At 50.5% G+C, this 22430-nt stretch overlaps 1 protein-coding gene across 4 annotated transcripts; it reads right to left on the minus strand.

Moving 5' to 3' along the window:
• Positions 1-224: 224 nt before the first annotated feature.
• Ldlrad1 (low density lipoprotein receptor class A domain containing 1) lies at positions 225-21688 on the minus strand. 4 transcript variants are annotated; one of them, XR_007590720.1, is made up of 9 exons: positions 21087-21679; positions 20820-20915; positions 20424-20478; positions 17906-18031; positions 13909-14046; positions 12262-12390; positions 10215-10587; positions 3063-3492; positions 225-750 (listed from the first exon to the last, which is right to left on the minus strand). XR_007590720.1 is itself a non-coding variant. In XM_050136178.1 (7 exons), the coding sequence occupies exons 2-7, from the start codon at positions 20853-20855 to the stop codon at positions 10439-10441; spliced, it is 606 nt and encodes a 201-aa protein (XP_049992135.1). In that variant the 5' UTR covers positions 20856-20915; positions 21087-21688; the 3' UTR covers positions 9382-10438. The 4 variants fall into 4 exon arrangements, 3 of the variants coding, with proteins under 3 accessions (XP_049992135.1, XP_049992134.1, XP_049992133.1); XM_050136178.1 differs by lacking the exons at positions 225-750; positions 3063-3492 and having other exon boundaries at positions 9382-10587; positions 13936-14046; positions 21087-21688; XM_050136177.1 differs by lacking the exons at positions 225-750; positions 3063-3492 and having other exon boundaries at positions 9382-10587.
• Between the last annotated feature and the right edge of the window lie 742 nt (positions 21689-22430).

Here is a 22430-nt window from a genome sequence, read left to right on the forward strand (position 1 = left end):
AGGGAAGGGTGATGGAGTTAGAGGTGTTTGTGAACCACCTGATGTGGGTGTTGCCAACTGAACTCAGGTTCTCTAGAAGAACAGAAGAACACATACTCTTAACTACTCTGCCACCTCCAACCCCTGCTTCCATAATTTGTGCTAAAGCATAGTCAAGGGCAGAGCAGCACAAACTGACATGTATTTTGTTTCCGAGACAGGGTTTCTTTGTGTGGCTTTGGAGCCTGTCCTGGAACTAGCTCTTATAGACCAGGCTGGCCTCGAACTCACAGAGATCCGCCTGCCTCTGCCTCCCCGAGTGCTGGGATTAAAGGCGTGCGCCACCACTGCAGGCTTCAAGTTGGTAATTCTTAATCCACCAGGTGTTAAGGCCTGGCTATGCTTGTACTCTGTCTCCTGGGAAAGAGAAATTATATCCAGCAGTTCCTAGGATGGGCTGGGATGCTTGTGTGCCGAACTGAGACCCGAGTTTGAGCCCGGGATCCCACAAGGTGACAGGATAGAACTGATTCCTCTGAGGCGTTCTTTGACCTCCACATGGACACCACGTCATACACATGCCTGCACACACACACTTAGACACAATAACAGACAAACACTAGTGAGGTCAGCTCCTGCTTCGGTCGGTTTCCTCTCTCCCAGGTGTCAAAGATGATCCTTCAGGGCCCAGGCAGATCAGCACTAGGCTGAGAATCCGAGAATCCAGTCTCGTCCATTTTCCTGCTACTCAGTAAATCTCGGCCTCCTCATCTGTAGAAAGTAGTTAACCTAACCGTGAACTTCCTTGGCGGAATTGCAGACACCGAATGATGGATTTGAGTGGACGAGCAAGCCAAACCCAGATAATTGCCGATCCTGAGTTCCTGAGTTCTTTGTAGGGTCCTAGGATGCGATATTTATTTTATGGACAGGGAAGCTAAGGTTCGTCATGGTTGCCAGTCTCATGTCAAGATGACTCAGGTATGGTGCCCGGATGTGGTCACACACCAGCCTGCATGCCAGTGTGACAATATGTTGTTACTAAGGGTGACATTTAGGGCTTCACACAGTAAGCAAGCACTTACACTGAGCTACATCTCCAGCCCTTGTTTTTTTGTTTTGTTTTGTTTTTTGTTTTTTTGAGATTAGAATTCCATCATTTTCCTCTTCTCTTTCCTACCTCCAATCTCTCCTATGTATGTCTCTTTATTCCCTTTCAAATTTATGGCCTCTTTTTTAAATTGTTGTTATATATTTTAAAAACATTTTATATGTATTTATGTATATATTATACATATATTTCCTAAATATCAGCCCTTTTTAAAAATAGGAGCTTAATGTTGAAATTAGTAAATTTGAATAAAACAGATTACCCTTCAAAATATGTATGCCATGCTAACCATCTTTGAAAGATAAGACCGAGGCCCCTTAAAGAAGGGAGACCTGGGCTGGAGAGAAGGCTCAGTGGTTAAGAGCATTGCCTGCTCTTCCAAAGGTCCTGAGTTCAATTCCCAGCAACCACATAGTGGCTCACAACCATCTGTAATGAGGTCTGGTGCCCTCTTCTGGCCTGCAGGCATACACACAGACAGAATATTGTATACATAATAAATAAATACGTATTTTTTAAAAAAAGAAGGGAGACTTGCAGCCTGATGGCCTGCCCTGAAGACTTCAGACTGGCCAGCCCCCGTGTCTGCACAGGCCACTTTGTTAAAGGAAGTCTCTCAGATATGTATGCAGAGGTAGAAAATGTAGGTAGACAGACAGACAGACAGACAGACTGACAAATACTACAGAGATACCCCCTGTCTGCTTCTCTGGAGAAACCTGACTAGTACAGTCACCTCCTTTACAATTATTGGGCACCTAGAGTGGCCCGAGTAGGCAGAGCTGACAATTCCTGCCCTCGAATGAGAAACAGAAGTGACTTTCCACATTCAGCTGAACGTAGCCAGTGCTGTGGTTTCTGCATGCTTTGGGAACTGTTAGTCCACGGCAAGATGTTAGAACGGGTCATCAAGACCTGTGAGGCGAGAATGTTTCCCAAATGATAACGATGCCCAAGTGGGTTTGAGGGATGAATATGAGCTAGCAAATCACGAAGGAGGGGAGCCAGGCCTTCGGGGCTGTATGGAGTGTGGAAACTAGTGATAGCAGTCCCTCAAGAAAAGCCCAAGGGAGCCACGGGTGGGCTGAGCTGAGGGGGGCGGAGAAGAGTAGTCCTGATTAAGCCAGGGCGGGCAGCAAGGACCGCTTTCAGGAAAGGGCTTGGAGATCCCCGAACACTGAAGCTTTTAGCCTATGAACAGGGATCTGTGTTTCAGAAGGGCGCCTCTGAAGCTGAAGTGAGCTGAGGCAGGGGGATGCACGAGAGGACGTGTTCATTCACTCCATGTGTATTGGTGAAGCACCTGCTGCCAGGATGGCTCTCTACTCGGTGGTGAGGAGCCAGAATAGGCAGACACCACAGCTGCGGAGTGCCGCGCGGGAGCTGGGAGGATGCAGCACCAGACATGGATCCCTTAATTAAGAGCGACGAACCCGGAAGAGAGATTGAGCAGAAGCCAGACGTGAGAATAAAATCAGGCAGAAAAAGCCTGGAGTTGTTCGTCGGCCATTGTTGGTTTGGAGGTGAGTTTTTCTCCACAGTCCGGGCAGAAGACCCGCGGTCATCATATTCCAAAGGAAGGAAAGGAAGCCCTCAAATAGACGGTGACACGCAGATGGCTAAGGACGGGGCCCTAGGGGAGGCAGTACTTACAGGGAAACAGAGGATGGAGAAGGGAGAAGAAATGCTCAAACAGGGAAACAGCACAGCGCACCATTATAGAGACAGAAGGAAGGAATCGTCGCCATGGCGGGAGCGCTCAGCTCCGGCTTCTGCGCAGAAAGGGCACGGGAGGCGGAAACAGACAATTGGACTGGAAGTGAAAAGGTCAGAAGAGAACCTGGGAGAACCTAGGGGCTGTTTTAACGTCAGAAAGATTAAGCTGTGACCCATGTGGGTATGCTATAGGGAACGAGCCCTAGAAGAAAGCAGTCTCTACCCTTCAGAGAGCGCCAGTCACGTTTGTCCTTACCTTTCAGGATAGCTGTGGCCGTGGCCGTGCCAGCTTGACAATAGCTCATCAAGAACAAGAGGAAGCCAAGATGAAAGAAGGGCACCGTGTCCAGCTCTGCTCCCAGGCTTGTTTAACGCTTTGGGACCATGCAGCTTGAAATGTCTCTGGAGAGACGGTCCCCAGTTTGCAGAGGAATGCTCTCCAGGAACAGAGGGAGCAGATGCGTTTTCTGGATCTGGACCTAATCACTGAAAACTGAGTAGAATCAGTGTCCCAGAGTTACAGCTGTCAGAGGAAGCCAGCTCCTCGTGTTTAGAAGTGCCGAAGGCTGGGAGGCTCTTTGGCAGGGCTGGTAGGCAGGCAATTCAGTCCTCAGCTAGGGGTGGGATTTGGTGATCTTCAGGCTCCCTCCAAGCTCGGCAGCCTCACACCAGGTTTCTCTGGTCATCTTGAAGGGATACAGAACACATATTCTCAGCAGTCTTGTGGCCAGCTCTACAGTAGACCACCTCCCAAGCCAACCACCCTTTACTAGTGGAAAGAATGGAGATGATCTCTTGCATAGTATAAAATCACGGTGTGGTAAAATTAGGAATTGATTGAGAAGTGGACACAAGCTTTTTCTTTTGTGTCACCAGCTAGCTCCCAAATCATGACAGGGAGACTTACTGTTAGTTTTGAATGCTTGACCTCGTTTAGGCTCATTTCTGGCTAGCTCTTTTAACTTAACCTGTTTCTCTTTATCTACCTTTTGCCTTGGGGCTTATTACCTTTCTTAATTCTGTATATCTTACTTTCACTGCTTCTCTATGTCTGTCTGTCTGGTGGCTGCCTGGCTTCTGGCCCCAGGAGTCTCTCTCTTTCTTCCTTTCTTGAGCCCAGAGTTCGCCTCCTAATTATTCTCTCTGCCTCTCAGCCCCACCTATCCCACTCCTGCCTAGCTATTGGCTATTCAGTTTTAGTAGACCAATCAGATGCCTTAGGCAGGCAAGGTGAAACAGATGCAACACATCTTTACATAATTAAACACACATCCTTACTTCATTAAACAAATGCAGCATAAACAAATGCAACACACCTTTACACAGTTAAAATAATACTACACAACAGAGAAGAGTTATATAAATTACACAGATGCATGAAAACTGGGCAAAAACACTCTTGAATAACAAGAGTCGATGAAGAAATCAGGGAAACATTTAAAAGCTCTTAGAATCCAGTGAAAACAAAAGTACAAAACCTTTGGGATAGAGCCAAGGCAGTTCTCACAGGAAAGCTTCTAGCTAGAGAATCAGAAAGATCTTATAAAAACCAGAATAATCTCAAGTTAATTTCAGTGCAACTCAAGGTCCTACAAAAACAAGAAGAAGCTCAACTCAAAAACAGTGCATAGCAAGAAATAATAAAGGCCAGGGCAAGAAAGGAAATGGGAGGGCCACAGAGATGGCGCAAGGGGCAGAGGCACTTGTTACCAAGCCTGACATCTGAGTTCAGTCCCCAGGACCCTTGTAATAGAAGGAAAGAACACACCCATGCACCACACTGAATAAATGTAATAAAAGTTAAATAGGAAAATAAATCAGATGAACAAACGCAAACAAATCAAAGACAGAGCAGATCTAAGCTAATGAAAACAGAGGTAAAAAGGAAAGATCACTACAGATTCAGTGAGACAGAGATATGATTAGAGAATGTTTATATAACTTTGTTTTTAAAAACCCAGGAAATCTCGTAGAAATGAATAAATTTCTAGACACAGAGGCACCCCTAAAGCTTTGTAAGTAAGGGCAGGTATGTAAACGGACACGCAGCACTCGGTGAGACTGAGATAGTAGTAAGTCTTCTAACAGAGGCTGGAGACTGCTCAGCAGGGAACCTGGCTTCAGCTCTGGCACCTACACGACAGCTCACAACCATCTGGAACCCCAGTTCTGCAAAGCCAGATATGAATATAACAAAAAGCTGTAGACTGATGCCCCTGAGGAACATCGACAATGAATTCTCAATAAAATCTTTGTAAACCAAATTCAAGGCCACGTTAAGATTATACACCATGACCAAATCGGTTTCATTACAAGGATGTAAGTTTGATTCAACACACACAAATCAGTATAAGTGCAATTCAGCACATAAATAGATGTAAGGACAGAAACCACATGACCAGGGCCAGCAAGATGGCTAAGCGGATAAAGGCACCTGCCGCTAAGCATATCCGATAAACACTCTCAGTAAAGAAGCAAAGCCAGTAGCTTTTCTGTATGCCAGTATCAAACTTCCAAGAAAAAAAATAAATCAGGGGAAAAAACCCCACCTCATTTACAATAGCTTCAAAAAGATGCCTAGGAATCTACCAAATCAAGGAGGTGAAAGACTTCTACAGGAACAACTATACATACATTAAAATTTTTTAAAGTTTAAACACTAAAATTAAAAAATTTCCTTATAAAGCTTTTTTCACACATACCCGAACACTCTTCTTATAGGACTTAATAAAATGTTTTATTTGAACTGTTACACAATTTTTTGTTTGTTTTTGAGACCAGGCTGGCCTCGAGCTCACAGAGATCAGAGATCTGCCTGCCTCTGCCTCCTGAGTGTTGAAATTAAAGATATGTGCCACCACTGCCCGCCTACAAATACATTTTTATTATAAACTGATAATTCTTTAGTGTCTTACTTATTTGTGTGCACAGGCTACTGCATGCACGCGTACAGGCCCAAGCTCTCAAACTCTGGAGAGCACAGGACGTTTAGTTTGAATCAGTTCTCGCCTTCTACCATATGAGACCTAGGGATCGAACTCAGATCTTCAGACTTGGCAACAAGCACGTTTATCTCCCTGAGCCACCTGACCAACCTCAGGTTCATCATTGAGGGGCTGAGTCAGGAAGACTGTGAGCTCAAGGCCAGAAAAAGCAACATGGCAAAATTGTTTTTCGGAAGGGAGGGAGAGAGGGAGAAAGGGAAAGAGGGAAAGAAGGGAAGAGAGAGAGTGTTCCCAAATGCAAAAGTTTTTGAAGCTATAACTTATCATTAGCTATTTTTACTATGTGTGTTCAAGTTTTTGAGACAGGATCTCCTGTCCTGCCCCCGTGTGTGTGTGTGTGTGTGTGTGTGTGTGTGTGTGTGTGTGTGTGTGTTGTAAAGACACATGCCAGACTTGAATACAAAATGAGTTTCTGGAATTAGTGTGGCGTCAGAACCCCATGTCAGTCAGCAGGCAATGCAGCCAATCCCTATCCTCTCTGGGAGGCAGTGTCCTCTTTAGTCGGAAGCCTGCCTGAGCCTCTTGCTGGCTCTAGCCAGTGTGGTTCTGTGAGCTTAAGGATGAAAGCAGAGCCCCAGCAAACAGAGATGGCGCCGGCTAACCCAGAGCAGGTTTCAACCCAAACCCTGGGGCCTAGCTGGAGCCACTTTCAGTTCCATTCATCTAGCCCTTCGTGTTTGCACAGCAAAGAACCTGTTGTCTTTAGAGCCTTGATCGTGGGGCTGGGGCCAGGGGAGGCGGGGCCAGGGCAAATATTGGCACTGGCTGCTGAGCTGTGTCTTCTGGCTGTTCTGTGGCCTGGCGCCAGGGGCGGGTCAGCTTGGCCCAGACCCCGGGCCTGGATCTTCCTGGAATATCTTACAGAGAATTGTTTGGGTGGTGGCTATGGCACCCTTCTCCTTTATGAAGGGAAGGACCAATAAACAAGAAAGGAAGCAGCCACCTCCAGCACATGTTCTGTGGCGCCTGCCAGGTTCCACTTTCCCTCCTGGCTGAGAGAGCAGGGTTTCAGGAGGGTGACCGCAGCCTCTGGACGAGGGCCTGAGAACCTGGAACCCCTGGCTCTTGAAAGCTGTGTGGTTTTAAGCAAGCAACTCCATCTCTCTGTGCCTCTGGGCAGTGTGAGCAGCTATACCAGGCCCAGGAGTCGCCGTCGGTGGGGTGGAGACAGAGTGAGAAGGTTGAGATAGGCTGATAGGGGCAGGGTGAAGATGCTCACAGACGCCCTCCACTGATGCTCATGAGAGCCACAGGTCCATCTGGGCACCCCAGTCTTCTACATAAAGCTTTACAAATGTACCTCCTCTCAGTGAGCCTGCGCAGTAGCCTGGGCTGGATCCTTATTCCCCAGCCTTCTTTAAAGTCCTCTTCACATGAAGAAATCCAATGTATTCTTCCTCTGAAAACAAACTGTGGCCTGAAGCCATGACCCCTCTCCAAAGCCAGCCCCAAGGCTGCTCTGCACACTCCAGGTACTAAGCCTACCCCAAGCTCCTCCAGCAGCCAGGTAAAGCCCTGCCCATGCCCTGTCCCTGCCAACACCCACCTGTCCACCCTTCCCTGCCTCCTACTGGGCTGCGTCCTCTCCAAGGCCCTGCTTGGGCCTCTATTTGGATTGGTCAGCCTTCATAGGTCTCCTGAGATGGCACAACAGTGACGGGGTCCACAAATGTCACGCTACCCCATCTGCCCTGTCCTCCACCACGTTCTTCAGCAAGCTGCATTGCTTCTTTCTGACAGGTTTTAATTAATTTATTGTGTGTGGTGCGTGTGTGCATGAGTGTGTATATATATTTGTGTGTGTGTGTGTGTCCATCCGTGAATGCACATATGGAGGCCAGAAGTTGACATGGGGTGTCTTTGTTAATCATTATTTATAATTCCGTTTATTTTATTTTGTGTGAGCTGTGTGGAGGCACACGTCAGCAGAGGACAGGCCCCTGTTTGTCTCACTTTGTTTGTTCTCTCCTTGTGGGGCCTAGGAATCAAACCCAGGTTATCAGGCTTGGCAGCGGGAGCCTTTTCCTGCTGAGCCACCTCACTGTAACTCCACCTTCTTCCTTGAGAAAGGGTCTCCCACTGAACCAGAGTTCATCAGGTCGACTGATGGCCAGGGCATGCCTGTCTCTACACACATCTGTCACCCCACACCTGCCTTGCATGTGACTGCTGAAAACCAAGCCCAGGACATCATGCTTACATAGGAAGCCCTTAGCTCACTACCTCCTAAGACACCAAGAGACAGCTTTTATTTTATTTTATTTTATTTTATTTTATTTTATTTTATTTGGGTTTTCGAGACAGGGTTTCTCTGTGTAGCCATGGCTATCCTCAACCAGACTGGCTTTGAACTCAAAGATTCTGCCTCCTGAGTGTTGGGATTGGAGGCATGTGCCACCACTGTCTGGCAAGAGACAGGTTTTTTTAGATACTCTTAAAGCAGCCCACATTCCTGACTTAATCTCCCCTGTGTCACCCCACCACCTGCGGGATGAACTGAGATACTGTGTATTGATCCAACACTCTACCCACTACTGTGTCTGCCCCCCACCATGGAAAATCTGATGATTCATTTTCGAAGATGCCTTGAGCCAACTGAGGCCCAGCACAAACTGAACAGAAGATGCTGGCCCTCTGCTAATGCCTGCTAGTCTTCATATCCCTACCCAAACTCTGCTAAGTTACCCTACATCCATACTAGAAATTTAGGATAGAAAAATTACTCATAGCCAAGCTTGCCTGCACACATCGGATAAGCCTTAAAATAAACAGGATGTAAAACAGATGAACACGTGCAAGGTTTTGTTGAGAAAAAGACAAATGCAGAGGAGAGAGGGACCGGTGGGAAGGAGGACAGGTGGGACCCGCGATGGTGCCCTCCCGATTAGTCAAGAAAGGGAGGGAGGGTCATACCTTAGGGTTTATAGACGCTCTCTGTACTCACGGGGCAAACCTGCCATTCTGGGCTGATGCCTTACAAGATTATAAACTAAATTGATTTTCTTAGGCTCTTCTGAGTCTTCAGAGCTCTTACTATGAAGTGACGATCTTTTCTTTCCACATATGCCTGTGCTTTGGCCACCCCAGCCTGTTGGACTGTCCATGGTTGAGGAGAACCGTCATAGGGCTCACTTGTGCTAAGCATGGAATGCCCCTCCTCCTGAAGATAGCCCCTACCTTTTGTAGAAGGGTCAAGCTGAGGCTAACCATCCCTGGAGCAGGATCGCTGGGGCCCAGCATTCCCTGCTGTCCCACTCATCCTGTCATGGTGTGACGCAGGCTTCTCACAAGGCCTCACACTGCTCACAGGCTGGGACCCAGGCCTCTTTTCTGGGGGCCCAGCTCCCAGCTTGGATCAGAAATGGCTGAATGAATGCACAAATTAGTGAAAGAATGAATGAATGCCCAGAGCTCACCGGCTTCTTGGGTGCCATCTTCAGTTCAAACCTTGCAAGACACTAGCATAGAGCATCAGTTTTATTAACTTCTAGCAGACTACTTCTGTGTCTTCCAACAGGGGCCTTCCATAGCCAGATCCCAAGTCTCTCTTTCAGGACTAGGACGAGTTACTTTTGATCCCTCAAGCTACCTCCTTTTTTTTTTTTTTTAATGGTTTTTTGAGACAGTGTTTCTCTGTGTAATAGCTCTGGCTGTCCTGAATCTCATTCTGTAGACCAGACTGGCCCCTCGAACTCATAGAGATCCACCCACCTGCCTGTGCCTCCCGAGTACTAGGATTAAAAGCACGCACCACTACCGCCCAGTCAAGCTCCCTCTTTAAGACCCATCCCCTGTGCACAATGTGTGGCTATATTGTCTAACAGTGGGAAAGGCCCTAAGGTTAGAGTTCCACAGACTGACTTTAAGTCCCAGTTCCAGTGTCCATCCTGGGCAAGTCATTCCCTGGGCCTCAATTTCCTTATCTGTCTAATGAGTACATCCATCCTTGCCTGCCTAGGCGCTATGAAGCTAGAAGGAATGCAGGGGGATGGCTTACTCTGGCTTCAGGACCAAAATATAAACCCGCAGGAGAGCGTGGGGTGCAGCGGGGCCAAGGCTGAAGGCACGGATCCCCTCTCCAGGCCTCCCATTCCACAGTCACAAGCCTCCAGGAAACTGGGGAACTAGAAGAATACCATGTACAGTCCCATATAGTCCCATACAGTCGGGGGCTGCTGGTGAGTTGAGCAACATGCTACAGTGGCTTCTGAGCTCCTCAGTGGTTCTGTCTCAGGCACCGAATGGATGGTAAATGTGTGTACTTCATTTTCTATCCATGGGGCTATACACCTCTGCTTGACATTTAAGTCACACATTTGTCTATCTCTCCTAACGGTGATAAGACTGGGACCTTCAGGCCTGCCCTGGAGCCAAGGAGCATAAAATGATGGAGGCAGACTCACCTCATTGTTAGAAGCTGACTAACACGGTAGTGAACTCCTTGTTAGCGGAGGTGCTCAAGTAGAGGCTGAGACACTAGAAACGAGAAAGCTAATTCCTGTTTAGAGACAATGGGGAGATGTCGCTGGATGACGTCAAAGGCTCCTTCCCGCCCTTGTGATCTAGGGTTTGATGCTCTGATGAAAGGGTCCTGGTGCCAGCTTCCACGCTGCAGAGGGAGGCTCTCTCAGGGACCAGAACAGGTGTACTCGTCTGACCAATCAGAGCAGTGCTGCACCTGGTCCCGGCACAGAACCCTGGGGATACAGCTGCAGTACTTGAAGACGGTCGGAGTGCAGCGCCACCAGCCGGGGCCACAAGGCGGACACGTGGTTACTGGGGAGACAAGAGCCAGAGGAAGAAGCTACTGGTCCTGGACTCAGCGTACACTAGGGCACTCTAGCTCCACAACATGCCATAGCTCCTGCAGCCGTAGGCCATCTAGTGCGGGGCGACTGTGTGCCCGGTCTCCCTGCGGCGGAGATTTGAACAGCCACGACTCATAGACTGTGAGACCTGCTCGCCCTGTCAAAGCCTCAGTTTTCATCTGCTCAGTTGTTGAGTAAAAGAAACAAGGCATTAATGAACACGTAGATCCCGCTTCCCCCAGCTCAGCTTCCGGTTTCACCCTGACTCCTGCCTTAGCGACCCCTTGGATGCCCTGGGGCTCCCTCACTCTTCTGTCTTTTGCCCTGTGCCGGTGGCTCAAGCATTCCTCTGCACACACCATCTCTGACTGTTGACCCTGTTCTCCACTTGGGAAGCCTTTTCTGAGAAGTCCGTGGATTCCTCCAGGGCTCTGGCACTTCCTTTTGGCCCCAGCACGATGTGTCCAGAGATATGTCTGGCTCCTGAGTATTCCCTCCCGGAACCTGGCACAGGCCTCCCTCAACAGTGATCAGAACATGTTTGTTGATTTAACACTGGGGCTAGAATGTGTGCGCATGTGTGTACACGCAGACACGTACACACATGGATGGATGCATGTACCTGCATGTGTTCATATATGGTCTACAATGTCTTCCTCAATTGCTCTTCACCTTTTGTCTTTTGAGACAGGGTCTCAAGCCGGCCTTCAACTCCTCAACTCTACAGCCAAAGATGACCTTGCAGTTCTGATCCTCCTGCCTCTGCTCTCAGAGTATTGGCATTATAGAAATGAACCACCGTGTCTCACTTATGTGGTGCTGGGCATCAACCCTGGGCTTCATGCATACTGGCCAGGCGGTCTACCAACTGAGCTGCGTCTTCAGCGCCCTACCTTAAGACTTCCTACTTCCATGTATTTGTTGTGTGCACACATGTACCTGACATGTACACATGTGCTATTCACCAGACCCGTGGTCAGTGCTTCCATTCCAGCACGTGGATCCTAGGGATAGAATTGGGTCCCCATACTGTGCAGCAAGTGCTTTGCAGAGCACCCCCCTGTCCTGGGGAAAGGCTCTAGGGAGGGCTAGGGTACCCCCCTGTCCTGGGGGAAGGCTCTAAGAAGGGCTAGGGCACCCCCCTGTCCTGGGGGAAGGCTCTAAGAAGGGCTAGGGCACCCCCCTGTCCTGGGGGAAGGCTCTAAGGAGGGCTAGGGCACCCCCCTGTCCTGGGGGAAGGCTCTAAGGAGGGCTAGGGCACTCCCCTGTCCTGGCTCCGGACTCGACTCCACATCCCCTTCCTATGGGGGCTGCTCCCTTCTTGAGGCTTGGGATCGCCCAACTATGAATTGGGGCCACGAGTCCTGCCCTGCCCTTCTCACAGGGTTGCTGGGAGGGACCCAGGACAGAAGGCCCGGATCCGAAAATGTAGGGCAGTGTCTGCTCAGTCCCCCTCTGTGCTCCAGTGTCCTGGAAGCAAGCCCCTCCACAGGAGGGTCTCTCATACCCAGCTTCTTTATCCAGAGGAGTCCAAGTGGAAGTGGGAAGCCTCCCAGGATGCAGGCAGAGCATACAGGGGACCTGAAGTGCCCCCCACCTCTGCCCTGCCCTCTGCCCCGCCCACCCGTGCCCAGACCCCCACCTGGGCTCAGTTCGTCTGAGCAGTCCCCACAGTTGTTAACACCATCACATCTCTGGTCCGAGTAGATCCAGGAGGCTGAGTCTCCGCAGTGGGCCAGGAGGAAGCTGGGGAGGCTCCGGGGCACATCTCCTAGAGAGGGGCGAGAGGGGCAAGACACAGTTCACCTCTGACCACAGTACCTCAGCCATGTGCCGTCTGCAGCAGGATCGCTCTATCCAACCAGGCAGGCAGTGCAGCCAGGGTCTCCCCATCCATTCTGGAAAGGGTGCAGCAGACCTTCCAGGAAGAAGGTCAGGTCCAAGGAGTAGAATGTTCTTGCTCTGTGTACCTTCTGCTGGGTGGCAAGAGGCCTGGGGAGCATCTTCATTCCCTGCCTAGCCCTGGTATGTCCCCACCCTCGGTCTTGTGTATGCTCCCACCCTCAGCACCACATGCGCCACCACTGCAGAAGTCCTCCACCTTCAACCCGGGGTCAAGTTCCTTCCCACCAGGAAGCCTTGTCTCATCAGGATGTAGCAGGCTGAACCCAGATTCCTTCCACTGGGCCCCAGAGTTCCAAAGTAGCTTCTACGTCAGGTGATAGTGCACAGAGAGACCCAAATTCTCACAGACCCGGGACAGCCTCATGTAGCGAATGCCCCGGCATAGAAGCTATTAAGGAGGGGCCGGGTAGTCCCTGTTGGGCTTACTGGAGCGGCACTTGGGATAGGAGCTGCAGTGTGGACCAGGTGACCTTTCTGTTATTATTGAGAAAGGCGTCACGTAGCCCAGGTTGGCCTGAAACTTGTGGTATAACCAAGGAGGACCCGAACCAAGGAGGATCCTCCTGCATCCACTTCCTAAGTGGTGAGATTACAGTGTGTACCAGTACTCTTGGATTTGAGCTAAATGATTCTTTAGAGTCCCAACCGCTGCCTCCAGCTCACAGCTTTCTCCCTGCGGCGCGTCTCATTCATGCTTCATGTTTATTCCACACAGCCGGGCTCCTCGCTCCTAAAAGCAGGTGTTTTAAGGCATGGGGCCTTCCAATTCATTCATTCACTTGCTCATTCATCCAGCAAGCCGTTCTGAATACCCTCGTCCCATGAACTGGAACAGATTGCCAGAGGCAGTCACAGCCTGACGGAGGTGGCCAGTGTGATGCCAGTGTGACTAGGGTCAAGGCAGGGAGGCAGGGTCTGTAGGAGCCTAAAGAAGAACTGTTGAGGGGCTGGAGAGATGTCTCAGAGGTTAAGAGCACTGACTGTTCTTCCGGAGGTCCTGAGTTCAATTCCCCGCAACCACATGGTGGCTCACAACCAGATGTAATGAGGTCTGGTGCCCTCTTCTGGCATGCAAGCATACATGGAAGGAATGTTGTATACACAATATATAAATAAATATTAAAAAAAAAAGAATTGTTGACTCCCCCAGCAGGACTCAGGGAAGGCTCCCAGGAAGAGACAGCTTGTGAACTCTGCCTTGAAGGATGGCCACAGAGGCTGAGGAGTGAGAGGACGGTGAATGATCCCTCAGTGTACAGCAGAAGGGCTTGACTAGGCATGGCGACGCAGAAGTGGTGCCTGAGAAAGCTCCACAGGGCTGTAAACAGAGTTAAAGTGGCTGTAGGGGGGATGAACAGGGACACGGAACTGAGGGGGTACTCACGGCACAAGCTTTCATCCTCATCCTCACCGTGGGGACAGGTGCGAACACCATCACACACCCCGTGGGCTGGGATGCAATGCCTTCGGTCATGGCATAAGAAGCCCGTCCTGTTGGTCAACGTCACACAGGAGTGGGTCTCTGTAGGGGCAAGAGAGGCCCTGGAGTGAAGGTGATGCTCACAAAGGCAGCCTTGAGAGGGGCAAGGTGGACCCTGCATACGGTCCCCTAGTGAGCCCTTTTGATCACTGGGAAGGCCTGGCGGGGAGCGGAGAAGCAGACCCTCAACTCCATGGCATCTCTGGGGTTGAAGCTGCTACTCTGCCACTGCCACATCATGGCAGGAACAGGTGACTTGGCCCCCCCCCCGGGTCCATTGTCTACAAAATCAAGGTCAGAGCCTAGCCCCAGGGGTATGTGGAATGTTGGGGACAACATGAGAGTTCTAGACACCGTGGATCGCACAGTGTGCAGAGCAGTTCACTCACTGGTTTGGTCACGCAGGAAGCATTGAGGGCAGTGTGCCATCATTCACGTGGCCTTAATGGTGGATCTCCTGGAACCAGTTTAGCTTGTTGCAAATTGTATGTCTGTGCTGACTGGGGACAAAATGTCACAATCCCTTGCATCTGGGTATACCTTAAAGAGTCTGCAAACTTCCGTACTCTTACTGTTCCTCCAAGTACTCCTGAGAAGAGGTATGCCTAAACCCTACCAGAAGAGAAACACTCACCCCTAGAGGCAGCCCCAAGATTTAAAGGAGAAACTAGGGAGATGGAAGCCATAGCCTGTGCCTCTGGGCACATGTGTAAGTGAGGGAGGAGAAGCTGCAGGCCCGTCGGTGTGTTTGTGCCAGTATGAGTCACGTCCTAGTTCTCAGAGCTACCTCAGCCAGTCACAGGAGGCACCCTTAGGACACACGCTCACAGATGCAGACGGGAAAATGGACACATATCTGCACTTCGTGCACATGCATAAAGACAACAGATGCACACACAGACAGGCACACATGCACTGACACACATGCACACAGATACAGTGACATGCACACCAACATGCACATAGGTAGGCAGGCACCTGTACACACATGGGTGTTGTGGAATATTCACTGAAGGTGTCACACTTGTCTGTGCTGTGGAACATTTGTTTAATAATGCAAAGATGTGTTGTGTTCTTTTATGTTGCATCTGTTTAATTCTGTGAGGCTGTTGTTACTTTACTTGTCTAAAATACCTGATTGGTCTGATAAAGAGCTGACCAGCCAACAGTTAGGCAGGAGAGAGAAATAGGTGGGGCTGCCAGGCAGAGACAATAAATAGAAGGAGGAAGAAGAGGGAGGAATAGGAAAGGAGAGAGGATGCCAGGGGCCAGCCATCTAGCCACACAGCCAGCTATGGAGTAAGAATTAAAGAAAGGAATATAGAATAGGGAAATGTAAAAGCCCAGAGGCAAAAGGTAGACAGGATAATTTAAGAAAAGCTAGCTAGGGGCTGGAGAGATGGCTCAGAGGTTAAGAACACTGACTGTTCTTCCAGAGGTCCTGAGTTCAATTCCCAGCAACCACAAGGTGGCTCACAACCAATCTGTAATGAAATCTGGTGCCCTCTTCTGGTCTGCGGGCATACATGCAGACAGAACACAGCAAACAAAATAAATAATAAATCTTTTTAAAAAAAGAAAAGAAAAGAAAAGAAAAGCTGGCTAGAAACAAGCCCAGCTAAGGCCGGGCATTCATAGAGAAGAATAAGTCTCCACACATTGGACTGAGCTCCCAAAGTCCAGTTGAAAAATGGGAGGAGTGAGAATATGAGCAAAGTGGTCAAGACCATGGAGGGGGACACCCACTGAAAGTTTACCTGAGCTAATGGGAGCTCACCAACTCCAGCCAGACTGGGAAGGAACAAGCATAGAACCAAACTAGTCCCTCTGAATGTGGTTGACAGTTGCATGGCTGGGGCAGACTGAAGGGCCATTGGAATTGGCACCAGGATTTGTCCCCACTGCTTGTACTGGCTTTTTGGGAACCTGTTCTCTTTGGATGGTTCAGCCTAGATATAGTAGGGAGGGCCTTGAACCTTCCCCAAAGCAATGTGCCTTACGCTCTCTGAGGAGTGGATGGGGGTAGGGTGGGAGGGTAAGTGGAGGGAATGGGAGTGGTAGCTTGGATTGGGTATGTATAATGAAAAAGAGATAGTTTGTTTTCTTCTTTAAAACAAACAGATAAATAAAAAGAAAGAAAAATATCACCTAAAAAAAAAAAGGAATAAGTTTCCATGTATTTGGGAGCTGGATGGTGGGCCCCCCAAAGAGTAAAGAGTCAAAAAAACAAAAAACCCAACAACATATGGGCATTTACACACACACACACACACACACACACACACACACACAAGCAGACAGACATCTGCGTGCGCACGGACACTCACACATACACACAAGCAGGCAGGAACCTGCACACACATCAGCCTGCCCTTGGGCAATCGCACACACATACACAGTCAGGCATCTGCATGCACACAGGCACCGATGCACATAAACTCGCACACATGCACACCCAGGCCCATGGCTGCAGCTCCCCCTTCTGCACTGTCATGTGGAATGCTGGGATTTTACTTTTCCTCGTCATCCCTTGCAGTGGCCCTGCCTGGCGATGGAGCCATATCTCAGAAAGCAAGGAAGAAGGGTGGGACAGTCCCTTCTCTTGGCTCCTGGAACGTGGCCACCCTCCCAAGTGCAGTTTTTAAGGTCCTGGGTACCTGACCCCACCCACTCACGTCCACTGTCCTCTTGTCTTTCCTTCTCCTTAGCTTCTTACCCCAGGACCTCCACACATGCTGTTCCCTAGGCCTGGGATGCTGTTCCTGACACCCTCTTCTAAACAAGCTCCATTTCCCTTCCCACCTCAGGTCTCTTTCACTCCCCACGGTGCTTCCCACCCTAAGTCTCACGCTGATTGGATGAGAGCCTTGGTTCCAGACTCCTGATCCCCCAGTAGGCCTGCCTTTGAGTGTTTATTGGATCAAGCCCATATGGTTCTCTAAACTGGTCCCTGAGGGCGGGGGTTGCATTGGTGGTTCACCACTGCAGCCAGACTGCAGGAAAGTTCTGGACACAACCTGGTCTGTGGCTGAGAGCACCACCCAGGGCGGTCAGACGAGGGGAATGGGAAGTGCACCAGCTGTGGGAGCTGACAAAGCCTCCAGCCCAGCTCAGGGGTCAAAGAGAGTCAGGATCTCTCAGTAGTGCATGTGGGGTCTGGAGAGATGGCTTGGTGCTTAAAAGCACTTGTTAAAGCTCTTCCAGAGGACCTAGGTTCAATTCCCAGCACCCACCTGGAGGTTCACAACCATCTGTTAACTACAGTTCCAGGAGGCCTGATAATCATCTTCTGTCCTTCCTGGGCACCAGGCACACATGTGGTGTACAGACAGATATGCAGGCAGAACACCCATATACATAAAAATAAATTTTAGCCGGGCGGTGGTGGCGCATGCCTTTAATCCCAGCACTAGGGAGGCAGAGGCAGGCGGATCTCTGGGAGTTCCAGGACAGGCACCAAAAACTACAGAAAAATCCTGTCTTGAAAATAAAAAAAAAATTTAGAAATTATAAATAAAAGCCAGCAGTGGTGGCGTACACCTTTAATCCCAGAACTCGGGAGGCAGAGGCAGACAGAGCTCTGTGAGTTAGAGGCCTGTAAGTTTGAGGCCAGCCTGGTCTACAGAGTGAGTTCCAGGACAGCCAGGGCCGTTACACAGAGAGACCTTGTCTTGAAAAACAATAAATAAATAAATAAATAAATAAATAAATAAATGGGAAATCTTGAAATGATGCAGGTCAAGGATGTATGAAAGGCCTCTCAGCTTCGTGTCCACACATGCACAGGTATCTATCTCTCTTTGCACCTTAAGGGGTCACTGGAGCCACTTCAGGAAGAAGCCCGGCTGGACTAGGGCTTCCAGCTCCCTGAGCCTCCATGCCTCCCTCTTGCCACCCTGACCTGGTCCGTGGGGTGGACGTCCAAGGATGGTGGCCACAACGAGCAAGGCAGCAAGCATGGCCGTCAATAGCAGCAGGAAGGCCGAGAGGCAGGCCCCACGATGAGAGCAGCAGAAGGGGCCACAGCCTGTGGAGGGAAAGACAGTGAAGAGGCAGAGGGGTCCCCTCAGGACCGCCCCCCCAGGACCACACCCAGCCCTGCAGGAAGCCCTCCCTCATCAGGAAGCATTAGGGCTAGAGAAAGCACTCCTAAGCCCTCCGTGACACTCTGGTCCAGCCTGCCCTCCACCATCATTAAGTGCCATCAGTGGCTAGCCTCTGCTCCACGGAGGCTGTCTCCCCTTCCCATCCTTCCTTGTCTATCCTCATGACCAGGGAGATAGGACAGTAGACATCTATGCGCCCAGTCTGTCCCACGAGAGAAATGACCACAGCTTCATCACAGCCGTTATTTCTATTTACATGGAAGTCCTTTATTTCTGTGGATGACAAATCGGGGCTCAAAGAAGCAAAGGCCCCAGCCACCCTGTGCTGGACTAAGGCATGATACCCGTCTGATGCTCAAACCTAGACCTTATCCACAATTCCAACCTAAAATCTGTCCTAATGCTGTCCAGAATGCTACCTGGAGTCCAGTTCGAGCTCCATCAGGTCCTAGCTGGGCCACACAAGTGAGATGCCTCACTTCCCTGTGCCTCAGTAGTACCATGATGGTCTCTGTAGTTTGCTGGTTTGTTGAATGCTTACCCTAAAACAACAGATGCCATTGTGCACCTGCCATGTGCCAAGTTCTTGTCAAGGCACTGTAGAAACAGCAGAAATGGGAGTAGCTGACAGATGTCCCCACACTCTAGAACTGTGCTTGGTCCCCCTAATTCCTTTTTGTTTTGTTTTGTGAGACAAAGTCTCACTATATAGCTCTGGCTGTCCTGTAACTCACTATGTAAACCAGGCTGGCCTCAAACTCAGAGAGATCTGCCTGCCTTTACCTACCAAGTGTTGGAATTAATGGCATCAAACATTATGTCTGGCTTAACTCCCCTAATTCTTGCTTGTTTATGAAAACGAAGCAAAGCAGCTTTATCAGGGACCTCCTGGATGCCTTGCTCTGTAGAAGGCATGAGAGTAGCTTCCCTTGCCTTCACAGCTACACTTGGAGAGTCAGACATCATAGGAAGGACGGTGGAGCTGGTCCATAGCTCTCCCTGATCCCGTGTGTGTGTACAAACCAGAGATACAGAAGACAAGGGCAGGATTCTGATTTGGGTCATTTAATTCACACCACTCGTGTTTCCAGTCACCTGACTGCGGTGTCACATGCCAGGCTGGCTGGGGAAGTGTGGACCAGGCTCTGAGGAGCTTCAGCTGACTTATAAGGTGGGGCAGGGCAGAGGCCTCCCAGAGAGAGCAGGCTTTCCAGGCAGAGGGGGTGGGAGGAGAGGCTGGTGGGTGGCTAGTGAAGATGGAGGCAGGAGGGTGTGTGTGTGCTGGTCAAGGAGAGAGCAGCAGGCTGACAGGAAGCACACTGGACCTCAGAACCTATAATCCTACAGCTCTAGCTGGTTGCTTCTTTGTGGCCAACAAACACAGGGTAAACTTGGGTTACCAGGGAGATTGTGTTTAAACTGGGCAGGAGAGGCTTCTGTCCAGCCAAGCGGCTGCTCCTCAAATATTTGTGCAGTATACACTGTGTGCAAGGTGGGTTTGCAGGCAAGACTGGAACGGCAAGCAGAGCTCTTGACTAGGCGGAGATGCCCACTTTAAAGCCAGAAATTCCTTAGCTGCTGCCCACCCGAGCAAAGGAAGAAAAGTCACAACTACTGCCAGCCGCACCGAATGACAACGTGGAAAAAGCCACCAGCATGGAGCACGGAAGGTCCTGAGGCTTAGCCGCCTCCTTTTCAATGCTGTATTAGCTTGGCCTGATTACCTAACCTCTCTTAGCTTCAGCTACCTCTAGTACCTGACTCACCCGGGGCTGTCCTGAAACCAAGGTCTGCGATTCCAGGCAACCAAGGCAGCTCCTTCAGAACCATTCTTGGCATCTACCCTCTTCCTCCTTGCTCAACGGAGGGCCAACATGGTGCCCAGGGAGACATTCCGTATGTTTGTACTCCTTCCTTATCTCATGAAGGTCCTGGCCACACAGGAATAGGGGAACCATAATAGGTACAACTGCGTGGTGCTCACCTACTCTATCCTAAGATCAACAGAGGCACCCGGATCAAGCATGGGGTCCAGAAGTGGATTTGGAAGTCTTTGGTGTTACAGACTCAGTGTGGTGGCCTAGGAGGTAAAAGGCACATGGTACCCACTCAGAAAATGCTGGTAGCTGGAGAGAATGAACAGTTCTGTCCAGCAAGTGGCTGTCCGTATGGCTGGGCAGACAGCATCACCATCTACACTGGGATGGGTGCCGTAGTAGTAGCAGCCTTGGACTCCTTCTGTACCAGCTTCAGGGGAGGGAGTTCCTGGGGCGGACCTGCAGCACTCAGCCTGACTTCCACCTCTGTTCTTACCTTCCCCTCCAGGGCGGCCTTTCCCTCCAGCAGCAGAGTTGATCTCAGCATCTCCCTGCCCAAGAGATCAGAAGCAGACTGGGCAAACCGCGGGTCCCCACAGCCCAGACTCACCCTGCCTCTTCATGTTTCCACACTTTTCACCTGAGCAGTGGGCGACTTCTACCCAGTACCTGCTCCTCTTTGTTCTATTGACTCTGGCAGGTCCTCCTACGGACAATGCCCGAAACCCCTGGGCTTCTGCCTACCTATTAGCACTCTTGACTCTCACTGGGAGTGAATCCCCAGGGCAGGTGAATGTGGCCATAGGTCCTTGGGCACCCTCTTCCCAGAGCCCTTTCCACCCCAAGGCTGGTCCCTAGGTCAGGAACCAGTTCAGGCTCCGGTAGCTTTTACCTGGGGGAAGATCTTGTTCGAGGCTCCAACACTCATGTTCAGGAACCGGGGTAAAGAAAGCTCAGTATAGGTCCTCGGGCTGGTCACCAAGGGCAGCTGGGGGGAGGGAGGGACAGCAAAAGGCTTTGCCAAAGCTGTTCCCTCCTCTGTGACACTCCCCTCCCAGGCTGTCCCCAGTGGTGAAGGAAAGGGCAGGGGTGCCCTCTCCTACCAAGCCTTTCCCGGGGTTGTGGTTGGATAGTGATACCCTGGGGTTGGAATCCTCACCCCATCCCACAGATGACAAACTGGTGTTTCCGAAAGGGAGAGAGGGCTTGGTGCCTCATTCACACTGTGAGTGGAGGAAATGAGCCGGGCCTTAGCACACTATTCACGTCGGCATCAACAGAGTGCACGATTGTAAGCCGTAGGAAGCCATGGGCAGAAGTGTCAGGAGTCTTGGCCAAGTTCCTTTTCTCACTGATGGGCTGTTCAATAAGCAGGTGACCTAGATCAGAAGGGTACACACTTCTGAGGGCCAGCAGGACGGCTGGGCCGGTACAGGTGCTTGCCATGCAAGCCTGACAACATTAGTTCAAGTCCCAGAATGAACGTGAGGGTGCAAGGAGAGAACTGACCCCACAGTTGTCCCGACCTCTACACATGCGCTAAGCACACCCACCCACGGACACATTCATAAACATAAGAGTGTTCATTTCCCACTAAAACTAACATGTAAATAGAGTCTTGCTAAAAGTATGCAGACATGCATTTTTAACTTTTGGGATGTTCATGTCCGGGTGGGAGTTAGCTGCTTTCTAGACTGTCTTCCTTCACAGCAGGGAGCAGATTCCTTAGCGATGTAGTCCACAGAGGAGACTGAGGCCTGGAAGCAGAAGGGACTGCCGAGGCCCACCCCAGGAGTTCCCATCAGGGATTCCCCGCTGGGCCATTCTCTCAGTGGGAAATAAATGCTAAAGCTAACGTAGATCAGGGAGCCAGGGGGCTGGGAAACTAAGCCTGGGTTCTCCCAAGGGCCTTACCAAGGGCCGGGGAAAGTCCCTTCCCTCACACCCACGAAGATGCAGGGGTGCTCGAGTGTAGGGTCCTCAGAGTTGGCCTTCTGACAAAACAGAGGGCGATGTGTTTCAGCGGGAAGGACCCGTGCTGGCGCAGGGTGGGGGAAGATGAAAGGGAGGCTCCATTCACTGTTGTGGGGCCGGCACCTGGATTCCGTGAGGTTCAGGGACACTGGTGAACTGGGACACTTGGCCCATCCTGCCAGCCATTGACTGAGCTACTGGCAACTGTTGATCCCTCGCTCCACTGGCCTGTGGTAGGCAAAGGGAGGCCAATGGCAGTTGTAAGGTAGGCTGCTAAGCTATGAAAGGGAAGGGTTTTCTGAGCACTTACTTCACCACCCGCCGTGCGGCATGCTTTCTGTAAGTTAACCCAGCTCGTCTTCTCCGTCTCCATTTTCCAGATGAGGAAACTGAGGTCTAGCGGCATTATGTGCAAGGCGCTGATCTGAAAGGGCAGAGCCAGGATTGCAAGCCACGGGCCCGCGTCATGTCAGCCCACAGCCGGGATCGTGGTAGCCATACCCACTGCTGGTCCTGTTATACATGTCAT

This window comes from Alexandromys fortis, unplaced genomic scaffold (genome assembly GCF_014885135.2).
Source record: "Alexandromys fortis isolate MF-2015 unplaced genomic scaffold, M_Fortis_MF-2015_v1.1 scaffold_13, whole genome shotgun sequence".
Taxonomy (NCBI): Eukaryota; Metazoa; Chordata; class Mammalia; order Rodentia; family Cricetidae; genus Alexandromys; species Alexandromys fortis.